Source organism: Corvus moneduloides, chromosome 2 (assembly GCF_009650955.1).
Source record: "Corvus moneduloides isolate bCorMon1 chromosome 2, bCorMon1.pri, whole genome shotgun sequence".
In the NCBI taxonomy this organism is placed as follows: Eukaryota; Metazoa; Chordata; class Aves; order Passeriformes; family Corvidae; genus Corvus; species Corvus moneduloides.
This window is the reverse complement of record NC_045477.1, coordinates 86,939,348-86,967,203: the sequence shown is the minus strand read 5'-3', so window position 1 is coordinate 86,967,203 and position 27,856 is coordinate 86,939,348. Positions and strand designations below refer to the sequence as shown.

The following is a 27,856-nucleotide window of genomic DNA, read 5'->3' as shown; positions in this document are numbered from 1 at the left end:
TGGGATTTTATTTCTGTGGTTTGAATTTTTGTTGGTTTGGGTCTTTTTGTTTTGTTTGTTCATTTTTTATCAACCCAATATGAGATATTAAATGCATTGTAGTAAATTCTTAAATAGCCTCCAGAAATATGTGTCAGCTAATACTGCTCATTGAAGTAGTCTGTATTGTCAGTATATTGGTTGCAAAATGTTTCAGCCAAAATTCTGTTCATCCTAAGTTGGATGGCTCATAAATAGTTTCTTTTGTGCTAAAAATTAAAAGCTGCGACACTCCAGTTATATTTTGCATCCTGGTATAAACTTTTTGTTTGTAATAACATCATACCATAATTATACCAAAGGTAGCTAAAAAAACCAGTAATATATAATTGACTTAAACTTACAATAATTGCTAGAAAAGTGACAATTATAGTAATAAAGGGAAAAAATACATTTGCAAGATTTTTTTTCTTGAATTTTACTGACTGTTGTCAGAACCTTTTCAACTCAAACAAATTGGAGGGATAAAAACCCTAAAATTCCAAGACAGCCAGCCTCTGACTTGTGATTATTTTAATACTTTTCAGGATGGCATGGCATTAACTGCCTTGGAAAAGTGTTTGTTCAATTTTAAGGCACTGTACAGCATTCTGAACAATGATAAATACATGAAACAGATAATTTGTTTGTTTTAGAGCAGTAGGATTTTCAGAGCCTTCTCATAGTATCAAGTACTTGGAACAGAACTAACTGCATGTGATGGATGGGTACCTGTTTTATGTTTTGTTTAGTTGAGAGGCTTTTTTTTTTTCTTTTCAAACCTCCATAAATTCTTTCTGTTTCCAAACTTTTTAGTTACAGCTTTTAGACAAATGGCAGAGCAGAAGCCAGGGTTGTTTGGATCCTGTAGTTTTTAACCCCATTTATCTCAACGTAGGCAGTTACAATTTTTTAAATATATATATTCTTTTCTTGCTTTCAAAAATCTTAGTAATGCAGTAGTATGGTAATTCAGTAAGAAACTAGGTTTTGAATAAATCTGATTTTCTTTTTTTAATGGAGTTGATGTAACATTACAATCAAAACATCCTACAAAAGTCTTCCAGTGTCTTATTGAGTTCAACACTATATATATGCCTCTGTGTGTGTATTTTAGCCTACAATCTGTCAAGAGAAAAAGGTTTTTAGTTACTCCTTCTTGGTCATTTATGTAAACACCTCTTAAATATATTTAGAGTTCTTGGGAATTTCAAGCTGGATAAATTTTGAGCTCAAATTACTTTTCTCAGTTTATTTGCTACACAGTTATTTTGCATCCTTAACTGATGGGATCTTGTGATCTGTGTGCTGGCACTCCCTTGAGTCCCAGCAGGGAGCAAAGCAATGTGTCTAATATTTAAACATGGTGAAGTGAGGCTTCATAGAAGCTGTTTGTCTCACTCCTGTGAGACTTGACAATTGCTCTGTTGAGTCAGCCTAACGCAACAATTCCAAATGTCATTTAATAATGATCAAATGAGTTAAGCGGAAGTCGGCTTCATACAACATGAATGTCAAACATTTACACAGTACAACCACAGCTCTTTCAGTAAAACAAACTTCATTTGTTACAGAGTAATAGTTCCCTCTCTATGGTGTCTATATTAATCCATTTGTAGGCACATTCTGGTATGGCTAACAATGGCTTGGAGATTGGCCAGTTGTCTCAGGTTTTCCCAAAAGGCCCTTTCATGTAGTTCTTGAGCTTTGCTTCAAAGGGAGAAACCATGAGAAAATAAGGGAGAAAGCATACGATTTAGGCTTTATTCTTATATTAATATATTTTTCAAATCATCATTATAGATGATTTTTCAAGGAAACCTATGGAACTCTAATGAGTTTCTTACTCCAAGAAGGTTGGTTCTGTGACAGCTTTTTTGCCTATTAATGCATTTTATGTGAAAGGATTCATGAGGACAACTTGAGTGTGATGTTGGGTTCATCTGCTTTATGGGGAATATACAGTTGCCAGATGATCAGAAGAACAGCTTGTGCAGAGCTTACATGTTCTCAATTGAAGTGTATATAACGATCTGCAACAACTCCATGGCTAGGATCTGCATGAAACAGGTAAAACAATTAACCTCCTTTTCATGCTTACCACTCTCTCCTCAAAATTTGTACCTTTTAAGATATACTTAGCTTTAGACAGTGAAAGGAACTTAGGACCGCAAATAGTCATCTCTCCTGACCCCCTGTTTTTTGAAGTGATGTGCATCTTAGTCAGAAATTTCCCATTACTTTGCTCTTCTTGTCGCCTGCAGATCCTCTGTGTGCAGTGTCTGCCCTCTCCCTCTCAGTGTGGGAAAAGCACATTTCCCTGTGCCCGGCTGAGGTCTCTTAACAGTTGACAAAAGCTGGTTCTCCATGCTGCCGGCCCTAATTTTTCCTCATCCTGCCTGAAAGCCCCTCTGGTTTTCCACAGATGCCAGCCAAGATAAAATTATCTGTGTTTAGATGTCAGAAAGGCAACGTGGATATGTGACTCCTTAGCATCTGACTCTCTACAGCAGTTCAGCAAAATTAACTTTCAGAGGAATGAAGTGTTAGACAAATGTTTAATGTTTACATTTAGGGTGATTTTTTCACATTGTGTTTAGAGATGGAGTTCAGCGTCTTGCTGAAGTACCGGCCTTCCCTAGTCTGGCTTCCTGAAGTTTGGATCTATGCTTGCATGCTGAGTGGGTGCTTGAACACCTTTCCCATCCGCTGGCAAATGCTTTCATCATGGTCTAGTGTGGGACTGGGCATGGTCTTGTGTGTAAGTCATAGAACATGCTGAGTTGGAAGGGACCCAGCAGGATCACTGAGTCTACCTCCTGGCCCTGAGCAGGACGTCCCAAGACTCATGCCATGTGCCTGAGAGCATTATCCAAATTCTTTTGAACTCAGGCAGTCTTCATGCTGTGACCACTTCCATGGGGAACCTGTTCCAGTGCTCAACTACTTTCTGTGTGAAAAACTTTTTCCTGCTATCTAACCTAATGAGTGGAGGGGGTGAGTGGGGAAGCCAGTGAACTGAACTGAGAAAAAACTTATCCTTGTACTTAATTGATAATGTAGATGCTACTGAACTGACTGGCTTGACAGCCTTTGGCTTTGTTCCCCACTGAGCAGTACGATTTGTCCTACCCTCCTATGCTCTTTTCTCCCTGCACAAATCCAGTAAAATGCAACTGCTCTGGTTTCAATCCCCCCATAGAAAAATGTCAAATCTGGCAAGTTTGTATCAATGATGGCGTGGATTTAAATGCTGTCAAGAAGTGAGAACAAACATATTTTTAGATACTTCTGTCAAATGTGACATTGAGGCATCCAAGCAGTTCATTATCATGCGTGTCCTTTGATTTATGTGGAATGTTTTCCACATTAACTTTCTTGGTGACATTTTAGAGAAAAGGTGAAATGGGAAGTAACCTGAAGAAATGCCTGGTCAGCTTTTTGGAGACTTGCACTTGGGCCTGTATCATGGTGACCACCATGCTGCTTAAACAGCAGCGACTCACCACAGCCCTGACCTAGCACACTGGAGGTGTAAGTCAGGAGGTTCTCTGAAACACTGCAATGGGTGCGTAGTCCAGGCATACACTCTCTTCTGTCCTGAAGTAGGTGAAGGGGACCTGCTGTGGCACCTCAGGAGAAGAGAGAGTGACCTGCTATGGGCCTTCTTGTCTCTTCCTACTTCTAAAAGGCAAAAAATGACACACAGGCAGCCTTGGTACTGAATAGAGCTGCAGTGGTGCGGCTCCTCAAGACAGCAAGCTTTAAGTAAACAAGTCACCTGAAGTCCCTGCTCTGCAGCTCTTACCATCCCTTGTTACTTTTTAAAACCTGGGTGACCTTTAGCTGTATAGAAGGAATTGAATATACCATGTTCAGGAAGACTGAGTAGTTTGAATCTGAGTCTCGTGCCCACAATACATTTTTTTGGTGAGGAAAAATTACAGAAGCCTCCATTTGAAAATCTGATTTGACACAAAAACCCTGCAAGAGTATGGTTAGGATTGTATCTTGAGAGATTAATTTATTTAATCTAAGGGCAGCAAGAGAGGATTAGATATTTTAATTCCCTCTCTTTCCCTAATGACTGTAGAGAGTGCTGACAGGTTATCTTGGAGAAGATAACCTGAACACAGAAGTGATTAGTTTGTGAGGTGAATTTTTTTTAACACCTCCTACTGAAAACAATGTGCTTTTTCACAAAACAAAGCACGTTTTTCAGCAGGCATAATGGCACTCCTATGAAATCAGAGGCACTATCACTCAGGTGGGACCTGCAGACTTATGAATTGGTCTCACAGACAGGTCACAAATTTCGCAATCCTCACAAGGCAGCGGGGTAATGATTTTCAGTGCTCTCACAAGTGAGATGACTTAACTGCATGGAAAACACATCAGTAGGAAGTGTTGTGGTTTAACATTTCAGAATAGCTAGGTACTTTGCTACTGATCCTGAGATGCTAACTTTGGCTATCTAATTTTTAAAACATACTTGCCAGTTCAGTTTTCCCTGAGAATTCTTACATAATAGATGAATGTACAGATGATGAAGCAAAAAATTTCTGTAAATTAGTAGGTGTTTATTTCTGAGAGGCCAATGAATTTTGGTATATTTCCAAATTAAATGTGCAATTTTATTTTTCATTATTTTTGCATTGTCATCATCCTTTCATTTTTGTGCAAAAGGTTTTTTTCATTAAAAAAGATAAGGCTTGAATAGGAATATACTCTTGGGCTCAGTCCTGTTGTCTTAACAAGCATATTTCACATACAAAGATCTGCTATTAAAAATTTGCTTTCTTATCAGTTATCATTTGTTTGAATTGAAAATCAGTAAGGAAAGAAATATTCTTTCATTTACTTGGTATTTAATCCTGAATTATTCACTTGAGGGGTAGATTACACAGATGACCCGATTTTTTTTTTTTTAAACCACAGGCTTACTAAATTACCATGAGTAAGAGAAAAGGTTGAACAAAAACAACCACTGATGTCCCTTTCAGTTATTCCAGTGTAATTTAACCTTTAATCTCTCTATGACTGTAGTCACTTGAATGTGAAAAATTATCGATTTCTTTAAAGCTAACCATATTTTGATTGTGGTGTTAAACTATGCTATCTTCTTTGTTATTTTCTTCATGGCACCAACAGAATGGGAACATCCCACAGCATGGCTGCAGCCATGGCTTCCATATATTATTGTAAGGAGACAGCTGTTGTGGGACTGGAGTCAGAGTCTTGCGATGCTCTTCCACAGCTCTTCTTATTCTCCTCGTTACAGCGTCAAACAAGGGCTCAGTGTCAGCTGATAGAGGATTTGCCTCAGACGGATCTTGCGAGAGATTGAACAGCAGTGGAGGGTCATGATGGGTTACACCATCCCCAAAACATGGACAAATTCCTCTTCTGAAACAGGCCCCGGAGCCTTCTGGTTGAAATACTGGCGTAGCATAATGAGCTTTCCATACAGTGCCACCTGTCAGAGAAGAAGCACACTTGAGCAGCCTGATGTCATTAGGAGCTGGGGGATGGTCCTGGAAAGGTTGGTTCATGGTGAAGTGATCTGCTTTGTTCTTCCGAGGGGAAGCTTGGTGTAGTGCTGTATTCCCCCATTCCTTTTCTTATTAAACTGCCAGCCTTTCCCAGATGGTCCTCACTTCCCTGCCCCTAGCCCTGGCCACACCCTCGGGTCCTCTCTATTGGTTCCAGTACCCAACTCCGCCCATGTCCCGCCCCTGCGCCCTGAGAAAAGCCCCGGCTCCCTGACCTCTGCCTCTGGGAACCTCTGTCGTCTTGTGAATAAACATTCCTCCGAGGTCGCCATGCAGGGACCCTTCCCGCCTCCTTCATCATCTGGTGTTGCGGAGCCCAGCTGGCCGGAGCAGGAGCGCGGGGCCGTGCGGAAGGGCTGCGGGAAGCGGAACAGCCGCTCTCCCCGCAGCAGCCCCGCTGCGCTCCCCGGGAAGGTTTGCGGCTTGCTAAACCAACGCAGGAAACCAAGCAACGCAACAGCTTGGAACAACAAAGGAGAAGACAGGACCATCCCTGTCGCATACAGGGAAAAGGTGTTGTGGAAGCTAGGGATTCAGATGGGTTTTTTGTGGCTCATGGGTGCACCCTGGCTCTGGGTACCATGTGCAGTATATGGATGGTTCGCCCAATATTTTCAGTACAGACCGAGTCTGCCACTTTCTTGTTCCCCTTTAAAACTTTTCATGCCTCTTGGAGGGGGAGAAATGGAGAATGTAGTCCCCAGTTTCTGGGTGTAAGTATTGGTAGATGGTTGTTCTGGCTCTGTACATCTGAGTGAAGAAGCATATTTATGCAGAAACTGACCACAGCTTATTTCTCTGCTCATGTTCCAGTACACTTCCAAAAAGGGTGGTAATTGCAGGCCTTTAAAACAGTAAAATCTGGAGTCTAGTTTTTAAGTTTACATGAAGAAGGCCAATAGTTCGCAGCTTTAGAGCTTGTACTTCATCAGGCTCTTGTACTGACCATGGGATAAGCACAGGTTTGTAACTTCGAGTGAAAAAGTGGTAAATTACTTGGACTACATCTGAATGCAGTTCATCAGGACATTTTACTTCTCCCTCTCTCCTCTTTTCTCTCCTATTCCTTACCCCACATTTAGAAAGCACTACACTGAACTCAGAGGCGAAGATGTGCCCAGCAAGAAGACAGCAATTAGATACTATGTCTGAAAAAGGAGACAAGAAGAAAGAGGACATTCACCACTTGGAGCCACTTCTGTGCTCAAAGCATTAAAGAGCTGACAACTCCATTGTTCCTACATGGAATATTCTTTTTGGTTCAATGGAGTCAGCTGAACTTTTCTCCCTTTCTTCTCTTGTGTCCAGAGCTGTTCTTTATGTCTGGAGCCTGCAGCTTTATGGTTCACACTCTGTCTTGTCACTACTGCTAGAACAATATTTTGTGAATAAATAAAATTTTAAAACTTCTTAGAAGGTGAAGGGGAGCACATAAAAGATATTAAGGTTTAGGTAATATCTTAGCTTAAAATATCCAGTTGCGGGCTAGCTGGCTGGCTCTGTGTCTCTTAATTTTCACCCCATAGCTTCCACATCCTGCTTCTGCACTTTTATGGAGGGATGCTGTCTCAATGGTTCTGAAATGTTTTGGTGTAAGAAAATGAAGTAAATGTTAGATACCTCCATTTCTGAAATTGTGAAAGAAAGGATAAAGAATGTGGATTTCTGAAAGAAAAAGGGTTAGAGCATGGTGGTGATAATGCCAAGCTTGTGGGTTCAATCCCTGGATGGGTCATTTCCTTAAGAGTTGAACTTGATGATCCTTATGGGTCCCTTCCAGCTCAGAATATCATGGATCTGGAAATAAAGCTGAAATCTTTCAACTTTCTGACAGCTTACTAAGGACAGACAGATACTCCTTAGGTCTGTTTGAGTATTTGCTTTGCTGCTGGCTGGATGTGCTCTGCATCCTTAAGCTTATCCCTGTCTTGTTACTAAAAAGATGTTTGTCTTGTGACAGAACTGCAAGCATCCTCTGTGATATCAGGGTGCCCAGAGCATGGGATTTGCTTCTTACGTCTGTTGGTCAGGTAGCATACATAGATATTTGTTAAAAGGAGTTAAACAAGCACTCTCTGAGTATGTGACTCTAGTTGGAGTGCTGTTGTGATATTACTAAAATAAAATATGAGATGGACAGATGGACTTACCTAGATGTACACAGGAATTTGTGATCAGTGTTCAGAAATACTGAAGTAGATAGTCATTCTTTTCCATAAATAATTGAGCTGAATTCTTTAGACCTTATATACTGCATGGCAATTTGGGGTAGTGAGTGTAGAATGTCTGGGGAGAATTGTTCCGATTCTGCTAAATTTTAGCATTCACTTTTCACAGCTGCAGATAATTACTGGAGTTGCAGAGTGGGAGACAGCCAGGTCCTTGTTAGTTCACTTTGAAGGATAGAGTGAGGCTGATTTTAATTAACCTGTGCTGGTGAGCTGAGCAGACAGCTGGGTCACAGAAGGATAAAAGAAAAAAAAAGGTAGTAGAAATCAGTGCTGATAAAGCAGTGGGGGTTTCACTCATCTCCAAGAGGCAAAGAGGGATATACAATTTGCTACTGAAGTAGCTCTGACAGAATCTGAAGTGTGCATGTGCATGTTAGGGCAGTGTGTTCATTTAATATATTCCAGGGAAAGGAAACCTGCTGCTCCAATCCAAACATCTCTCAAACCCATCTCATAACAATCAATCAGTTTAATGAGCAGAAAGAAATGGACTGTCACTAATAAGACTTATGGTGCAGAGGTAAAGGAAAGGATTCTTTTGGCTTCAGTGAAGGCCTTAAAGGATGGGTCCTGCCTGGGTGACATCAAGACACAATGGCTTCATATCTAGGCTGATCAACAGACAGATATAAACAGATAATAAATATGAAATGTGAGTGTGACATACTTGTAAACGAGCTAAAATGGACTCTAAAAAGTCTTATCAGCCCAGTCAGAAGAAACTGCAGTTGGAGCAAAGAATCAAAATTTTTGGCCTGGCTGAGAGCTGAGCTACGTATTTGGCTAGCTGGTCTTTTATATGCAGAACGTGGCATTGTTCTTAGGCTCCTTGCCATGAACAGTTGAGGTTCAATGGGAAAAATTGTAGAAAGGCATGCATAAGAAATCTAGATGTGCACATGGCTTCATAGGAACATGAAATGCCACAAAATCTGCTCTGCATCTGCATATTGTATGCACAGCTACTTAAGTAGAACTTACATAGCTTAGAAGAACAAGCAATCTAAGTTAGGTGAGAACAGCAGCACAACCTGAAAAGCAATTCTTCAAATGCCCCACTGGACTCAAGTATGTATTTAGCCTTTCAGTAAGGAAGTGTGGCATGACTCCTCAACAGGAATATTTTCCAGGAGTTGGGGCAGTCAGACACAGCTTTCTCTCCCCAGAAACTTTCTGTGTTCACAAAAAACGGTGTGCATCACAGAGAAACAAAGAGAGATCTCTAAGAATACTGAGAGATTCTTGAAGCTCTATGTCCCAGGAAGCAAACCCCTTCATCTCAGGCAAGGCAAGACAGCTAACAATGAGAAGAAGAACTGAGAGTTTGAAACAATGAACGTATTCCATATATAAATATATGTGTGTATACATATATATATATATAGGTGTGTGTGTATATGTGTGTATGTACATTTTTACATGATACTTTATGGGAAGCTAGAGGACATTACATCATTTCTGCCCTGCAGGAGGGGGATGTTTATACTCACTGTCCTTCTGGTGCCAGCGCACTGCATGCAGAAACACACCGCAGTAGTGGAACAGGAACTCGTGCCCAGAGTGCTTCACTGTCCCCTGCAGCAGGGGCAGCAAGGTGTGCCCATCCACGACCCTGACAGAGAGGACCAGAGTCACCAGACAGTTTAAGAATTTTAAGTCTGCAGCTGGAGCATGAGCAGTACTCACTCTGTATGTGTGCAGCATTAGGATTTCAAGTGTCATCACTAAACCAAGGTACTGTTTAGCTAATGAGCCCGGAGATTTTTAATTGGGTGGACACCAATAATTAGCAGTTACTAGAAGTTTTTGCATTTACAGCTAGTTCACACATCCTGCCTGGGGAGATCAGTCACCATTACTGTAATTTTGCTGGATGTGATAACAATAGTGAAGGCACAGTTCACAGGTTTTAATTCTGCTACCTGAAATGGAAATCGCTGACAGCTCTGTGAGCTGCAGGCTCTGTAAAAATATTAAAAAAAGAAGCCACTTACTGAACTGCCTAATAGTTGGTTTAGTTACACTCTACCAGTACTTTTATGCTTTTGGCTGAAATGGCTTAGCCACCCACACTTTCATGTGTCCTTTTGAGAAGTCTCTTTTTTTTTCCACAGTCATCCTTGTGACCCAAATCAACCAAGTTGCCTTCAGTGACAGAAGGGCTGAGTTAGCTAAATGACCCTTGATAACACCTATGCTTTTTTCTTTGCCTTTTCCACATAAGCAGATGTATTGGGGAAACCTGTGCAGAAAGAAAGCTAGAGAATTGCCTGGTTTGGAAACAAAAAGAATTTAACCTGTGGCTGTTAGGATGCATGACACAGCTTCTGTCTAAATAAAGAAAGAGATGCAATATGGTTTATGAAGCCACCTCTGTACCTGTCCTGAGGCACTGCCCCTCCAGCCAGTTGCACTACTGTAGGATAGATGTCCATAAGGCTTGTAGGTTCATCGATAACTATGCCTGCAGGCAACACTCCTGGCCATCTAACTATACCTGGAACACGGATTCCTCCTTCCCAGCCGCCCATTCCTTTTCCACCTGTTACAGAAGGGGTAGAAGTGTCAAAAAAGCTAAAAGAATAAAAGATATCACATGTTTATTGCACATGTATAATAAACAGTTTTAAAACTTTTAGAATATTCATGTAACTTTAATGAAAACGCTCTAAATCCTGGAAAACAGTAGACTGTCATTCAGTAGTGGCTCTTCTCATTATTTGTATGTGCTGCTTATTTATCTGCTTGCTTTTTTTAATATGCAGTTTCCAATAGCAAGAGTGAGTTTTGCAGATATTTATTAATTAAACTGTATTTTTTAATCTTGCTAGTTAGTTTCACTGGGATATCCCCTGTTCTGCTGTATGTGGACTTAAATAGTTATGTTTTTCTATTATTGATATCTAAATTGATATTGTATCCCCTCTTGCCTTCTTTCTAAGCAGGCATCATTTCATCTTCGTCCTCTCATACTGAATTCCCTCCCTGATCACATTTCTCTTTCCCCTCTGGACTCTCCTGTTACTAATATACTTCTGTTCAGCTAGTGGAAGTGAATTCCTTAGATCAGATTCTAAGCTACTCAAGTGAGCCTCTTGGCCTTTTTGCATTTGTTACTGGCATGGAAACTTCTTAACAAGAACTAAAGGCTAATTTTGCATTTAGGACTGTGTGTGAGTGGATCCCAGCTGTATCAAACATTGCTTGTGTGGCTCATCAAGTAACTTAGTGCTAGACAATGTGCATTGTGGTGCTGAGAAGGTCAAGGTGCACATGACTCTTCTTCTACAGGGAAACATGATGGATGCAGCTTTCAGACTTCATTATACAGTAAATACCAGAGTGGCTTTTAAAGGCTTAGTAATCTGGAGGGAGCACATACAAGAGATACCATAGATCTTCACTTCCCTAGAGCTTATGTTGCAAGCCAGCCATAGAGAGTCTAGAAGAAACTTCTATATGGTGGGTGAGAAACTGGAACACTATATTAAGAAAATAAACATCAAGATACCTGCCAGTGTTGACATAGATAATCTGTAGAGAGGAACCTTTTGAAATTCAGTAAAGGCAAATGCAGGGTCCTGTACCTTGGGAAGAATAACCCCATGTCCCATTACAGGCTGGGTGCAGACCTGCTGGAAAGCAACTCTGCAGAGAAGGACCTGGGTATTCTGGTGGACAACGAGCTCTCCATGAGCCAGCAGCGCCCTTGGGGCCAAGAAGGCCAAGGGAATCCTGGTGTGCATTAGTAAGAGCATTGGCAGCAGGTCGAGGGAAGTGATCCTGCCTCTCTACTCAACCCCAGCCCTATGAATAGCAGATGCCCTGATTTTTTTTCAGCCCTACAGTCCAAGATTATAATCCCATCATATAGTTTATTAAATATAGTCTGTTCGGATATATTTTTCTCTGTAATTTTTTTTTTTTTAAGAGGAAGTCTTATGCATGTACACACTTCTAAAATTTTACCTTTATATATCCCATTCCATCCACCCAACTGAGAATTTCCTCTGTGAGCCTCTAAGAATCCTCCATGATCAGATCCAAAATAAATGAATGTGGTATTCTTCAAGTCCTCTTTGTCAATAACATCCAGAAGCCTGCCTATAAACAAAGCAAAACACCATAATTACATCAGGAGATGCAGTCAGATTTTTTAGGTCTTGACTCCAAATTCACTGAAGACTGAGACCTTCCATTTGCCTGAATAAATTCTGTTATGATCTACCATATTCAATGCAAAGAGAGCTTGACAAATTAGAGAGATGGGCAATCACCAGCCATGCGAGGTTTAAAAAGTGAAACTGCTGGATCCTGCCCCTGGGAGACGGCAGCCCTTGCTATGTGTGTACGCTGGGGAAGGAGAGGCAGGAAAGCAGCACTGCAGAAAGGCACCTGGGGGTCCTGGTCGATGCTAAGTTGAACATGAGTCAGCAGTGCCCTGGCAGCCAGGAGGGCCATCCATATTCTGGGGAGCATCAGCATCGCCAACCAGACAAGGGAGGGGATCGTCCTGCTCTGCTCTGCACTGGGGCAGCCTCACCTCGAGTGCTGGGGGCAATTTTGGGCACTACAATATGAAAAAGAGAGCATCCAAAGGAGGGCCATGAGGATGATGAAGGGCTTTGAGGGGAGGCTGTATGAGGAGCAGCTGAGGTCACTTGGTCTGTTCAGCCTGGAGAAGGGGAGACTGAGGGGAGACCTGTTAGCACTTTTCAACATCCTTATGAGGGGCTAACGTAGGGGCAAGTTCTCTTCACTCTCAGGACTGGTGGCAGGACCCAAGGAAATTACAAGAAGCTGTGTTCAGGGAGGTTTGAGTAACATATCAGGAAAAAGTTTTTCACCCAGAGGGTGGTTGGGCACTGGAACAGCTCCCCAGGGAAGTGGTCACAGCACCAGCCTGACAGAGTTTAAGAACTGTTTGGACAATACTCTCAGGCACATGCTGTCATTCCTGGGGTGTCCTGCAGGGTAGGAGTTGGACTTTAATGATCCTGATTGGTCCCTTCCAACTCAGCATATTCTATGATTCTATGAAATAATAAGAGCCCAAGAGAAAGCTGATGAATGTTTATAAAACTTTTTATAAAACCAATTGGAAAATAAATGAGTGATACTTTTATTCAAGCTACTCAAAATACTCTGTCAGCTTTATTCCGTAGATTCTGCATCAAGTATTGTCTTAACTATGTAGCCTCAAACATCTTGAAAAGCTTAAATAATAGTGCTGCTCTGATTACTAACCACAGAAAACTGCTGTGTGTCATCAGGAACCGAACAAGGACTCTGAGACCAGGCTGCATACTATCAACCAAAATAATTTCCTGATGTCAGTGGTAAAAGCTTCACAGACTGTAATTCAAACCTAACTTCATAAGGAATCTTTTCGGTACTGATTGCATCAAATGTTTATATAGAATGTGATTTATCTTCAATTAATTCTCTTCATCATCTTCTGCATCAAAAGGTATTTGCCAAGAACAGCTTCCATACCTAAAGAAGCAGCAGCAAAAGCTGAACTGCACAAGAAAAAAACCACAAGCCAGTGATCAGCACTTTTGCTCAATCTCTTTTCCTTTACAGACTTCCTGTCTCTCCTTGGTGAAACTAGTTATTGACCTTACCTACAAAACCTTCTCCCAAAAAGTGTTTAGACTGAGTCTAGGCATATTGATTCTGAATTAGATCCCAAATCAAGAGCTATCCAACTCTGGAGAATTCTGTCCTCATTAACTGCTATCCAGTTTCAACTACATGTTTCTTACATCTTGACTTCTGCTATCCAGCTCTGCTTACACAGCCTGTGTCTGAAGATGACTAGTGCCAAAAGAGGAAAGAGGAGCATGGCTGAGTCCTCTGCTTCAACTGGATCTTGCAGGAGTTTTCAGCCTGCCCATTGAAAGCAGTCAGGCTCCTCTCAAATTACAGTTTTGTAGATGTGGTTATTGGGGGGGAAAAAAGGTTCAGGGATTGAATCATGACCTCTACAGGAGGCAATTAATTTGTTAATACGGTCTTCACTTTTGACTAAATACAAACAGTAGCTATCTCTTGCCCTCTCATAGAAAAGGAAAAACTAAGTTTAGGTTTTTAAACCTAATTAAGCCAATCAGAAACTTAACCTGATTGGTACTCAAGAGCCTAGATTATGACCTAAGTAAGTCGTCACTGACTTCACACAATTTATTAAGTGAAACTTCATAGCTTTCTAACTTGGACTTCTGGCTAGGAGAGGGTTCTGATCTATTATTTCTTTGATGAAAATGAGTAAATACACAAAACAACCACCATATAAAGTAATATTCAGCAGCAACACTCTTTACATCTTCTAAGACCAGAGCTGGAGAAACGTCATACATTTTGATTAACAACATGATCAGGCATATATCTGGTTATTTGACTGCATGTAACACTTCAGCATAGGAGCATCTCATTTAAAAAAAGATAAAGAAAAAATCCTTATAAGGACAGTTTAAGCTTTCATCTTAAGAAAATTAAAAAGAGGTATTGTATGGTTATGGTATGGCAAACCCTGAAACCAACTGTGTAACCAAGGTGAGTTCACTGATTTTTACAGATGCCAAAAGGGAGTTTGGTGATCACCCCTTTAATATCTTTTCCTCATTCAACTGAATGAAGAATTTCCTTCAAGACCAACACTTACCCACCATCCAGTCCATCTCCTCTACGTTATCACCATACAGGCCATGCCTGCTTCTGCCCTGAAACTTCTCTGTGGTAATGAGAGGGGTGTGAACATGTAAAAGGGAAACAAAGAGAAGAAATGGTCTATGCTTGTTTCTGAAATAAAAGAAAACAATAGTCATTTCTCTTCAAACTGTCACACAACCCAAAATATAACAGTGGTATTGCAGTTACTATCTCAATTAATATTATTATTGTTGTGATCTAACCAAAAAGATTTTTGTTTTTTGACATCTTTCAGTGTTGAGGTTGTAGGAGACAGAGGGGATTAAAACATATCCCTCTAAGATGTTTGTTCTGTATTAAGACCAAAACAGTAATGGGCCCTTTCTTTTTCCAGTTCCAAATTAGACAGGTGTAGAACATTAAATAAAGAACTAGAAGAGGTCATAGACAAAAGATTGACACATTCTTGGAAGCAAGGAGAATAGGACTCACTTGCCTAAGCTTAAACATGGATATATGTCACTGGGCATCCGAGGTGCCCTCGTGGAGGAGGCAGATATCACTTGCAGTGGGTCATATCAGTAGGTTTCACCCACAGCGAAACTGTATCCCTTCAACATCAAGCCAGGTAGGATATCTTAGGAATCTGACATTACTTATGCTCAAAGTTTTAGAGAAGGAATTTGTATTACGTCAAATTTCCTTTAAAAAACAAACGCACAACCCTTAAAACCCTGACAGAAATATGGATATGCCCAGACTTAACACATGAATACTTTTAAAGACTTTGTGTTTTTTTTCAATTCCAGTTAAGGTTACTGATAGTAAATGAAGGGCACCTTTGGGGAAACAAAAGAAACAAAACTGCAAAACTAAACAAAACTCACTACTACTCTCCCTTTTGTAAAATATTAACTTCATATGACACTTTCTATGATAGTCCATTCACCACCCTAGGATCATTTTTCTGTTCCTACTGGCAGAAGGCACAGTATCACTCCCTCCCCCCCGATCTGCTCCTCACCTCTGTTGATTACCTTTCAATGAATGTAATTGCCTCCTTCAGCATATTAGAAGTAGTTTTTTGCAGGTTCATTGGTTGTTCAGTGATATCGTGGTTTCTCATCAGGATACAGTTCCAGTACTTGGTGAAACCATAGCTGGAGAACCAGGAGATGAAATGAAGGAGACCACAGATAGCCAGACAGATGATTATTTTCCATTTTACTGGGAATAAATTGGCAAGTTTTCCAATCACAAGAGTAAATACTGCAAGGATGATCATCTGAGTGTAAAACCAGTATGTATCTTGCAAAGACTTGGCCAATTCAGGGTCGTCTGTGCCTTGACACTCATTCACAAGGGTAAAAGGCATACCATAAAAATAATCAAACCCATGATTTAAAGGATGGTGGCAGTGATCACGGTGGGTTTTGCAGTTCACACCCATATGCCACTTCCCTGGAAATAAAAAAAAAAGATCTTAAATCCAATATTACAACTCTAGGGTGTGTCTGCCTGTATTTCTCAGTTAAGGTGAAGCCAAGGGCAGAGCTGGTATGGAATGGGGATGGGCTCAGGGAGCAATAGTGCATTGGCACTTTGTCTAGAACAGCTGCTTTTCCTCACCTATCTGTTTAAATTACATGCAGGGCAATGGTCCAGCTCAGATACCTCCCAGAGTAAGAACAAATATGGTTGCAAAAGTTGTTGCTTATTATTTTTCACATGATGAAGTCGCCATGCATTAATGCATAACCTGATAGGGAGAAACTGAGAAAGCTCTTTCATTTGGCACAAGGCTAAGTGCAAAAATATGAACTATTTTACACACAAGTTCTATCTGACCTTCACAATCCAGGAACAAATTTCAGGAAGAAGGTGCACAAATTATCTCTGTGTGACCATATTCACTGTACAATGAGTAGCAGAAATAGGCTATTACAATTATCCAGTAGAATTGGACATATTAGAATATGTTATACACTGATAATGAACCTTACTGGAGTCATATTACAGGGCAGTGTACTTATCATGACAATGAAGGACAGTCTATAGCCATGGGCTTAGGGCTATTACCTAGACAAATAACTTCTGACAAGTGCTGACCTGTCCTGTACTTCACTTGCGTATTTGAATGTGGTTTACACTATAAGCTGCATCAGACTGCAGTGAGCAGTGTGTGAAGTCAGTACGTCACTGAGACTTGCTTCATTTTAGGAACTAAATGCACACTTCAGGGTGTGGAGTTGAGCACAGGTGTGAAAAGCACAGTAATTGCAATTAAGCACATTACAAAAGAGTATAAAGAATTTTAAAATAAGAGGTGCTTCAACGACACAGCCTTTAATCACTGTTCAGGCAAAATTAGCAATAAGTTACCAGGATTTTCTTTTTTTTTGGACATGTATTTTGATATAAGATCCACTGAAGTCAATGGGACTCTTTCAGCTTTTTGACACAATACACTTTTGCAGAAATTAAGGGACATCATAACTGTGATAATCAGCAGAATGCTTAAATAACAGAAACTACAGGCACCATTGGAAGGGACCACAGTGGTCATCTGGGCCAGCCTCCCTGCTCAGGGAGGGTCGTCCCAGAGCACATGGCATAGGATTGTGTCCAGACAGTTCTTGAATATCTCCAGTGAGGGAGACTCCACACCCTCTCTGAGCAATCTGTTCCGATGTCACCCACACAGTAAAGACGTTCTTCCTTATGTTCAGGTGGAGATTCCTGTGCATCAGTTTCTGCCCCTTGCCTCTTGTCCTATTGCTTGGCACCACCAAGAAGAGCCTGGCTCCACTCTCTTGGCACCCTCCCTTCAGATACTGACAGACATTGATGAGGCCCCCTCTCAGCCATCTCTTCTCAAGGCTGAATAGGGCCAGCTCCCTCAGCCTGTCCTCATAAGAGAGATGCTCCAGTCCCCTAATTATCTTCATTATTGATGAATAAGTTAAAGAATACTGGGCTCAGTGTTGGCCCTTGGGGACACCACTAGTGACAACTAGACCTTGTGCCACTGATCCCTCTGGGATCTGCTGTTCAGCCAGCTCTCAACCCACTTCCCTGTCCACTCATCCAGTCCACACTTCCAGAGTTTGCCTATGAGGATGTTGTGAGAGACAGTGTTAAAAACCTTGCTGAAGTCAATATAATTAAGACCACTGTGCTGAAATTGATATAATTAAGACCACCGTGGTGTCTTGGTGCTAACTGGCAGATGACATTTTTCTGCTCTAATACATCAGTGAATATCTCTGTTGGCTCGTCCTAAAGCAACCTGTACTGGGCAAACAAGATTCTTTCCTATGAATTTACTTCCATTTGCAATGTGTATTTACGTATTCCGTACACCTCATTTTGGATCTACCAGATATGCTGTACTGATGCTGGGAGTTGTGGGTTGTGTTCTAAAAGCCCTGCTGATTTTGAAAGCTGTGCATACAAGAAAATCTAGTTTAACCAATCTTGGACATTTTGACCAAAAAATATATTTACAGAAGCAACCTAATTAGAATAACAAACAATGAAAAAGGCAACGAGTTTCTTTGTCTCATACCTACAAGTGCTGTAGAATAACCCTGCTGGTAGAGTATTCTGGCAAAAGTAGTTTCATTTGGTGGGAGCCCCCCAGAACCCCCGTTCCAGAAGAGAACCTGCCGCTGAGTGCTAGATGCCATGCCTAGAGAGGAATAATAATATTTAAAATAAAACAAGCCAGGTTTCAGATTTTCAGTCTTCTCAGACTCTGCTTTCTAATGAATGGGACTCAGCTGCCTACGACTAGTGCCTCTTCATAAACCATTTCCTATGCCCTAGGATATTCTGCTTGACCTCCAGAATGATGTGTTTTCCAAGTTCCATGTCGTTATATGCTAGTCCAATGCAGATGCCTCAGCTATGATGGGGTGTCTAAAAATGGCAGGAAGACACCTACATCTGGACATTAAGCAACCTCTTACAATCAAAGTTCTATCTAAGCATGATGCTAAAAAAAAAAAAAGAAAGTAAGTTTTATCTTAGAACAAAAGGCTTACAGAGTTAGGGGTACACACTTCTGAAATGTACAGTTAATGATTACATTTCTCCTTAAGCGAGTCAGAATCACATCTGAAACTATACTGATTATTACTGCTATATGCAGTGGCTGAAGTCTTCTGTCATAAATTTACATGGCTGAAGTAAATCTATTTTAAAACACAATTGCTGAGAACTATTCTACAGTCTGACACATTTCACTGTGAAAAAGTTTGTCAGGATATTAAAAATATTACATTTAATATAATCCCAGTGCCACTGAACATACAACATTTACACAATTTTCCTCTTCATTTTTCTACCTCTGGGTGCTTTGTACTGTTTAGATTTTCATCCATTTCTGTGTTGTCATTTAGCCACATTAAATGTGTTTTATATGGGGATTTTCCCATAGAAATCAATCATTAGTCATCTCTATTTTTTGCCCATCTCACTGAGACTCCAAATCCCAAGATTACCTGTTCTTTACAACAGTTTATTTAAGGGGATTTTTAATATCAACACTGACCAGACTAACTGCAGCAAATCATTGGCGAGAGGCCCAACCTGATCTGATAGGGTATCTGCCAGTCAGGAAAGCGGCTCTGCTTGGAGTACAGACAGCTGCTGCAGCAATGTGCTGAGTAAGTCTCACTCCCTCCTTTGCCAGGCCATCAATGTTAGGGGTCCTAAGGAGAAAAATCCCATGTCTGATAAAAGTGTATTACACAGAAATTCATGGCATACCGCTCCTCCTAGTTTTGTTGAGACTATCACCATCAAATTTACAAACTTCTGTTTACCTACAACTCAGCTAGAAAAGTTCTGTGTTTTATATATATTTTTGAGATATATATATCTTGGCTCCTTAGAAATGAGTTTTCCATAGGTATATGAGTTTTTATTAATAACTAAAAAAAAAAAAAAGGAGGGAAAAAAAGACAAGGTATCTCAGCCTTAACCCATACCAAAATCCTACACAGCATAGGGAAAAAGAGTCTCTTCACAACACAACATCCAAGACAATAATAGGCTAGAACAAAGACATATCATTCAATCAATCTATATACAGATAGGTAACTGCACTAGGGATAAGTGTATCACACAGACTGACTTGTCATTTCATAACTCTAGTACAATTGTTAACTGATATTAAATTCTAATGTCATTCCTTCATACTTCAACCCTGGAATTGTGGAAATTTACTTATTATACACATGCCTGACAAGTACAGTGCACAGACACATTTGGAAGGTTCTAAGTCCCAGAAAGTTTCTCAAGCACGCCTGTATAATTATGACTCCAGTAGGAATTATTGTAGAACATTAATTTTGTACATAGTTTGAAAAGAAGTATATCTAGATAAACAAATAAATTAATAATGAATTTTAATGCTAAGTATCATCAACATTTTTTTAAAATGAGGTTCACCCAGAAGAGGTAATCAATTTCATACCTTATTGTATCATTGCCATAGCAACCCACATCTCCAATACCAAGATCATCAGCCAGTATCAGTAAAAAGTTAGGTTTGGAAGGATTTGATATGCAGGTTCTTGGAAACAAGCATAAGGTTAGCCAAACGTTTAGGCAGCTCCTAAAAGCAAAAGAAAAGAGGTAATATTACAAAAAACAACTGTAAGTTTTACAATAGACTTTAAACTACTATTCTCAAAGTTTTATGGGGACTCAGTATTAGGTGCAAACAGCAACCAAAGAGTGCCAGCAGATGGAGCTCCTGAATATGTACAGAAGTCCTTGAGTTTTATGATACTGGTATCATTTTCTAGGAGTTTTATTCTTATTTATTATTGTTGTTGTTATTATTATTTATTCACACAGGAATTTTGTGTCTGCATTTCTTTATTGACATTTGCTCTGATCTGTGCAGATATTCCCAGTAGAACGAGTGGTTGGATACTTACAAGAGTCTCAAGGCACCCCTTGGACAGGGGTATAGGATGCTCCTGTTAAGGCTCCTGGAACGAGTGGGACAGGAGCACAAAGGTGATTGGTGTGGAGTCACGCTGGTCATTATGGCAATGGCTTGACTGTGGCATTTACTGCACCCACTGCCACACACAGTGTCTGGAAAAGGCTTCTTAAACCATGGGACCATCTGCAAAATCAAGGGGCAGCAACAGGCCTAAACTTGATTATCTTCATAGAAGACCCTAAGAATATCTCTGCACGTTTTAGTTGCTCAAGGTGTTCGCAATGGAAGCTTACAGATGTAAAATACCTATGCTAGAACACATCTTCTGATTGTTATTTCATAGAAACCCCAATGTGATAAATGCATAGTGAGCATACTATACTATGTATTATATATACTCCTAACCCTCTGTGTCTTATAAAAGCAGGGTAAAAGGTCTTGAAATACCAATAGATCCAAATTTGTATTAGCTGCTCTTAGATTCTCATTAAGTTGGAGTGGTGGTAGCGGGGAAAAAGTGAGATTATCTGCTTACATTTTCTTAAGCACAACACCTAAAATCCAGGAAAGAGCCTCAGTGAATGTCTCTCTTACCATTGTTTTCCCTGCTAAACTTCATAGTTTTCCATTTTATGAAACAGCTACATAGTTGGTCATATAAATTCTGGTGAAAAAGGAAAAAAAAAAAAAAAGGAAATCAGAGCCCAGCAGTTCTGGTGATTTTGCATGTGGTTTTGCAAGGTCTGGCCTGCTTCCAGCTGCTGATAACTCCAGGTGGACTTACTACTAGGATCTCAAATCTTTTTGAGATGGCAGTGTAGCGGTGTTTCACTGTCACAGCCTGGATGCAGTTCCCCCAAGGGCCCAGTGAACTCTGGTCCCATATTTCAGAGCTGGGGCAATGATGTGGCAAGTGCATGAAGCCATTAATCTGTGACAACAAACAATGACTGATGGCTCTGGTCATCACCTATCATGGCAATATCTTCACAGTGCTTTCACAACAGAGGCAGAGCTCTGCCTTCCCAGCAACTGTTAGGCAGCATTACATTTAAAGAGCTTGTGGTACATGATCAAGCCAGAACTATTACAGTGAAAATCTTCAGTCTACACCAAGTAGCTGAGGATCAGCCCTTGTGAGCTGTAGTGGAGCAAAAGGACGAGACAGACCTGAACATCTAAGAAACTCCTTGACTTCCCGAGGGTTGATAAGCTTTCCAAGCTCATACAACAGTTCTGCTGTCTTCCACTTTCTCCCCACAGGTTCTTGCACTACAGCCAGCTGGTCACAGCAGGCACAACAATATTTAGACAGAAACTTATGTAGAGCCCCTCAGCAAAACTGTGAACTTGAGCCAAGGAGGCATACTGGTAGTATTAAAAAGATCTTAATACCATTGGTTGTGGCACTATCTGATTTACTGCAAGACATTTTAGGAGCACTACTCTTACTGAACGACTACATGAATGACCACACTTATTGAAAAAACCCACCACAATTTAAATATGCATATTCACATTCCTCTGTTAGGGTCTGATTCCTTCTGAAAGCAGAGCTCTCACTGACAGCACTATGATGTGATGAACCCATTACTGGGCCCTAGGGCTTGTCCAGTTTCCTCAGATGTTAAATGAGAAAACTCAACATAATTTATAAATCTAACAGCAGCTGCGGTGGTCTGTTTACCCACTGCTTTTCTTATTCCACATTGTTCCCCCCCTTTCCCTTGCCCCTAGACCTGGCCACTCCCTTGGGCTCTCCCTGTGGGTTCCTGTACCCCAACTCCGCCCGTGTACCACCCCGGGGCCCCTGAGAAAACCCCCCTGCACCGTGGTCAAGATGTCCCTCAGCCTCAGGAAACCACCTGGACAAGATGTAACATTAAAGATCTTCGGAAGCCACCATGAGGGTCCCTTCTCTGCCTCCTTTGCTGTCACTGTGTTACAGAGCCCAGCCAGTGGGAGCAGGAGCTCAGGGAAGTCCAAAAGGACTATGGGAAGGCAAATCAGTCACTTTGCCCTAAGCAGCCCCGCTGTGCTTTCCGGGAAAGCTGCAGCTTGCTAAACCAGAGCTAGCACTGCAACAAGCAGCCTCTAAAAATCAGCTATATCTTACAGAAATCCAAGAATACATCAGATAGTAATTCCCTCTGTAAGCCAGTAAGCCACAATAGAATGATCATCAGGACTAATAAAAAAGACCAATCCCTTTTAAAAATGTGGAAAACAAACCCTCTTGTCAATTATTCTTGTTCGAAATCCCTCTTGCTCCTGGAGGTGCTGAGCAGTCCTGATCCTCTAAAACATGTGTGGGTGAAAGCCAGCAGTAACTTGTTCCTGTTGTTCTTGCTCTCCCTTTCCCCTCTCTCCAGCATGGACCCACTGGGATCCCTGCCAGCAACAGCCAGCAAACTGGAACAGCCATCAAATGGGAACAGCTATGCAGGTTTTACATTAATTCCAGGCAGAGTACAAAGTCCTTATTGTTGAAATACTAGCACAACAGGGCTACTGCCTTTTATAGATTCCCTATCCAGTTAATTGTGTGAAAGTTTGTACAAAGTCTGCCACTGCTCTATTTCAGTGCTTCAGAAGAGATGCTATAAATAATAACAGGGTATGATACAAATGATTTTGTTTCCCCCACACAGCTTTTTCAGCCTTCCAGATGAGATAAAAGGACCAGAGCTTTTCTTCTGTCGTGTTGTCTCCCCATTTTCATTGCATTTTCTAGAAAGGCAGGCATACCTGTGCTGAAGACATAAGTGTTTATTTGTAGTGTTTACTGTCCATCCCCTTCTTCCAGATCTTAACTATAGTGTAATACATTTTACAGTTCAGAAGGTCTTGAGCAGTTTCTTGGAGAAGCCCTATTTATTTGCTAACATTTTGGTTCTTTGTGTTACTTGAATACAGCAACTCCTGAATTTCAGATTGTGTTCTAGAGAAGTGAGTAGGAGTCAGTGTGGTGGAAAGAGGAAGCAGCTAAAACTATCCATTTCATATAATCCAGTGGCTGGGATAACCAGCGTGGGAGACAGTTGTTTGGTTTTTTTAATCACCTTCCACTTATGACTATATGCAGTTATTTTTATGTTTTGACATTGGGCTACTTTTATTCATATCTATTTGACTATAATACTTATTTTGTATGACTGCTTAACGGCTTGTGATGCTTCTGGCACAAAGACTTTTCTTGAAAAAATTATATTTCTCAAAAATTACATCATGCTTTGAGAAGGGCAGATCTTTGAAAACTGCCAATAACATAAGTATTAACTTTCACTGGCTTTCATCCAAATTATGACTAAACTTTTCTTTGACTATTTACATCTTTCTCACCAAGTGCTCACTACTGAAGATGGGCCCATGCTGCTGCTGGCATGACTTAAAAATGCAGACTGAGACAAATTGCACTGCCCCTGCCACCCCCACCCCACAAAAAAAAAAACCCCAAACCAAACCAAAAAACAAACAAATCCCACACCCTTACATTTATCCCTGCTAGCAAAATTCTATCTGGAAGCAAAGACCTCGCATTCTGTTTCTCACCACTACGTTAGTGACCTAATACAGAGTTAACAGCCATGATTACTTATTGTCTTCAACTAAGACACTAAATTTTAAACAAACACTTTTTCTAACAAAATAAGTAAATAAGTAATAGCAAAGGAGAAGGGAGATGAATTTTATCTCTGCAGTTTGAGCCCTGAAGTATTTCCTCCTCTTCAGCTAACCAGTTTTCCACTGCCCTTGAGCACAGAAAGCTGCTCTTTACTCCCTGCTGCAAACAGGCAAATGCTCTGCCAGCAAAACCTTTTTTTTTTGAGTCACTGTGTGTTCTATACTGCTGTTTTCTTTCTGGCTTTTTACACATGCCTGAGTACTAGAAGCACACACTGGCATTCATTTAGCTCTTTCTCCCTTTGACAAGCTGTCTGAGTGCACTTAAAGTAGTGAACGTAAATATTGAAATGACACATACAAAATTCCATAAAATCACTTCTATGTCAGACCTTGGGAAAAAAAATCCCTAAGAGATAAGAAGAAAAGTGTTCATTAACTAAACTGGCTGAGCAGATTTACTGCTTGCAGGGATATTTAATAAAGGGGAAGCAACATAACAAACAAACTACAATAACCTTTGTCCATTTACTACATTCAACAACCGATTTCCCTAGAGTTCTAGGAGGATGAACTCTGACTTCATCTACTACTTCAAAAATACAGCCATTAATATAGCTCAAGGCCCTAAAATCTGTGCAATTTCATTGCAAAACACAGTGCAGAGTCCTTTCTCCTTAGAAAGTCAGGCTGGAGTCACACCACTGCATGTTTTTGTTTTGTAGGTTTGGGTTTGTTTTAATTTTTTTAAAGTAGTATTAGCATGATCCCTTTATAAAAGTCATAGTTTGCAAAAATACATATATTGCTACCAAATACTTTTTCTCCAATATGACTCTCAAATGGACCTTGTGTTTTTAGAACTGACATTGAAGTAGTGCAAATTATTAACTCAAACGTTTTTATTAGCTTCTTATATGCAATCAAATTGCTCTCGCCAATTTAGTATGCAGCAGGTCCGCTCTTTGAAGGGCAAATTGTTTGTCTCCTTTGTAGCTGCTGCAGAGGTATACTCCACATCAATATTTTATACCTCATATTGTCTGTGATATAGGTTATTTTTACCTAGATAAAGCTTCAGATCACAGTTCACAACTCGAGGACAATCCCTCACTAAATCAGATTTGCTCCACCTCAGGTGTTGTTCAGCATCTCAACAGAGATAACAGAGCAGTACAGGAAACCAGAAACTTGCCAACCTGAATAGAATGGCAGCAATGGCTGCAACAATGGCAACATAGTTCCCCCATCCTCCAACTATTTCACTTGTTGAATATATTCCTTGATTAAAATTAATCACTCTTGATATGTTGCAGTGAAGAAAAAAAAAAGCTAAATTTACAGAGAATAAAAAAATACAAACCTCCACTTCAACAATATCTCCTCATTACCAGAATATTTACTGTAACCAGGCATATCCCATGTTTCACCCTCATCCCCAAAAGCCTGGCAATGCCACCATTCATTGGGAATCCACCAGAGTGAAAGGAACCACTCATTCTTAAAAATGGTAAGAGCGATCCAACTCCAACAGAAAAATTTGGAATAAATTCTTGTCAGTTAAGCTAAAAACCTGTAATTACACACAACAAAAGAATTTGCCTTCTTGTTTTCTAACTTCAGATATTGAAAGAAATAATTTGCACACTGCTGCAAAACCAGAGCAAAACTCCAAATTCTTTAACACTTATTTAAATATTAAAAAAGTGAATTACAATTATTATATATAGAAATATTTAGTGGTGATGTGCAAAAGTCTCTTTCTGCTTAGCTGTTGGCTGAAAATAAATGCTTGCTTTCCACCTTGTATAAAAGCATGCTACAGAACAGCTTCATCTCAGTAAACAGTATATTAAAATGTAATTAAAAATGCTAATTTCATATTGCATTATAGCTCTGGAAGAAGCAAATTCAGCACACCACATGCCACATACTGTGCCACCTGTTGACCCCTTTCTTCCATAGCTTCTAGGTATACAGATGTTCAGGAGAGGAGAGGCGACAAGTAGGGATAGAGAGAGAGAAGAAATTAAAAATTCCCAGCTGGTGTGAGCACAGTCAGTTTCTCAGTGCTTGCAGCTGGTGAGCCAAAGGCAGGTGCTGCTCATCAACCAAAATACAAGGGATGCCCTTGGAAAAAAGATGCCAAAAGCAGGAGATTATCAATAGACCCTCTTTTATTTTTCCTTTCCATTCTGCACTCTCAGGGAACCAGCTTCAACAGTGCTCACTGAAGGGATACAGATTTTAGTGGCCTGGAAAATATCAATCCTTGCTATTTGGTACCATGATTATGTTACCACTTAGCTTTGTGCATTGTCAGTAAGTAATACTCTCGTGGCAGGTAATCCAAATTTTTAAATTTATTATGCACAGCAGCACCCTGCCTTCAGAGCAACAGCAGTAAGGGATGGTCTGGCCCTAGGCTGTACATTACCTCATGCATTTTCACATTACAATTAACACTCCCTGGTCTAAATGATCTAATTGTGCCTTCTGCCTTCAAACTACTCACCTAGGAGCACACAACTTTCCTTCCAGCCAGGAAAAGAGCAGCACATAACTGGAAAATCAGAGACAGAAAGAGGGCAGAGGAATGAGATTAAAAGAGCAGCAACTAGGGGCATGTCTGCTAGAGGAAGAGTGAGGAACACAGGGAGGCAAACCGGGGGTAAATCGTGCTTTGTGTTCACCCCTATGAAGTAATAATAACAACAATATTAAAATAAATAAAACCCTGGAGTTTGGCTTGAAACACTTAAAAGCGAAGGAAAGCACAGCTTGTTAATTATTGTGCTCTGCTGATCCCCCCTATCACACACTGCAACCCTGATCACAGAGTTTTTACTATTTACGAACTGCTGGAGCAGCTCCGCCGGCAGGTGGGGGCTGAGAGCTTGCCAGGGGAGCCTTGCAGGGAGAAGAGCAGAGGCTGGCGGCCGCCCCCTCAAGGAGAGCGCAGCTCTGAGAGTTCGCTGTTCCAGCATGACTTCCCAGCGCTGCCTCCATGGGAAGTGGAGCGGAATCCGCCTGGGACAGCGCCGGCTTTGGCGGCCACTCCCACCGCGAGCCCCAGGGTCCCCGGGAGCGGCGGCACCTGATGGCAAATTCACCCCTTGCCAAAGATGGCTCAGCTCTGTTCAAAGAAGGAAAAAAAAGGTTGCCTCCAAAGGAAAAACATAGGCAAGGGTGGGGTTTTTTTTGGGGGGAGGGGTTTTTTTTTCTTGTTTGGAGTTTTTTTTGTTGTTGTTGTTTTTGTTTGTTTTTTGTTTGTTTGGTTTTTTTTTGGAAACACACAACCCAACCGAAAAAAAAAGAAATAAACCCAAAAAGGAAAAAAAAGCCAAAACCAACAACAACGACAAAAAAAAGAAAAACACAAAAATACCCCCAAACAACCCCAAATCCAAGCAGACCCCTTATTCTTTACTTACTCCATGCTCGCTCACTTACTGCTGGAGCTTTGTTCTCGCTTCCCTCTTCACCTCAGGCTTTCTGATCTTTGCTTCCAAGGAGGGCTTATCAAAACCACGGCTCATATCGTCGTATCAAGAGTAATTGGCAGGGCCCGGTCTCCTTTAAGAAAGTGGACAAAGGCATTTAGTTCATGCTGCCTGCTGCAGGGGAGGGCTTCCCTGCCTGCCCCGGGTAACACGTGTTGAGTAAGGGAGCGTTGTTCTGGATGGAGCAGATGCTGGGAATAGAGCTGCTGGAGCTGCCAAGGCAAACGGAAGAGCTTTAGCAGTAAGTAAAGCTGAGGGAAAGCTCCTAAATCTCGGGCAGTGACACTGTCGGCTACAGCACACCGTGTGGAG

At 40.8% G+C, this 27,856-nt stretch overlaps 1 protein-coding gene across 12 annotated transcripts; it reads right to left on the bottom strand.

The window, feature by feature from the left end:
• Nucleotides 1-279: 279 nt before the first annotated feature.
• On the bottom strand, nt 280-27,856 carry LOC116439984 (arylsulfatase D-like). 12 transcript variants are annotated; one of them, XM_032100165.1, is made up of 13 exons: nt 27,476-27,586; nt 26,557-26,604; nt 21,012-21,081; nt 20,407-20,600; nt 19,938-20,078; nt 19,049-19,170; nt 18,024-18,146; nt 15,493-15,916; nt 14,469-14,605; nt 11,771-11,905; nt 10,181-10,343; nt 9,292-9,413; nt 280-5,494 (listed from the first exon to the last, which is right to left on the bottom strand). In XM_032100165.1, exons 3-13 carry the CDS (start codon nt 21,012-21,014, stop codon nt 5,124-5,126), a joined length of 1,935 nt encoding a protein of 644 aa, XP_031956056.1. In that variant the 5' UTR covers nt 21,015-21,081; nt 26,557-26,604; nt 27,476-27,586; the 3' UTR covers nt 280-5,123. The 12 variants fall into 12 exon arrangements, with proteins under 12 accessions (XP_031956056.1, XP_031956060.1, XP_031956057.1 ...); XM_032100169.1 differs by lacking the exon at nt 21,012-21,081; XM_032100166.1 differs by lacking the exon at nt 26,557-26,604.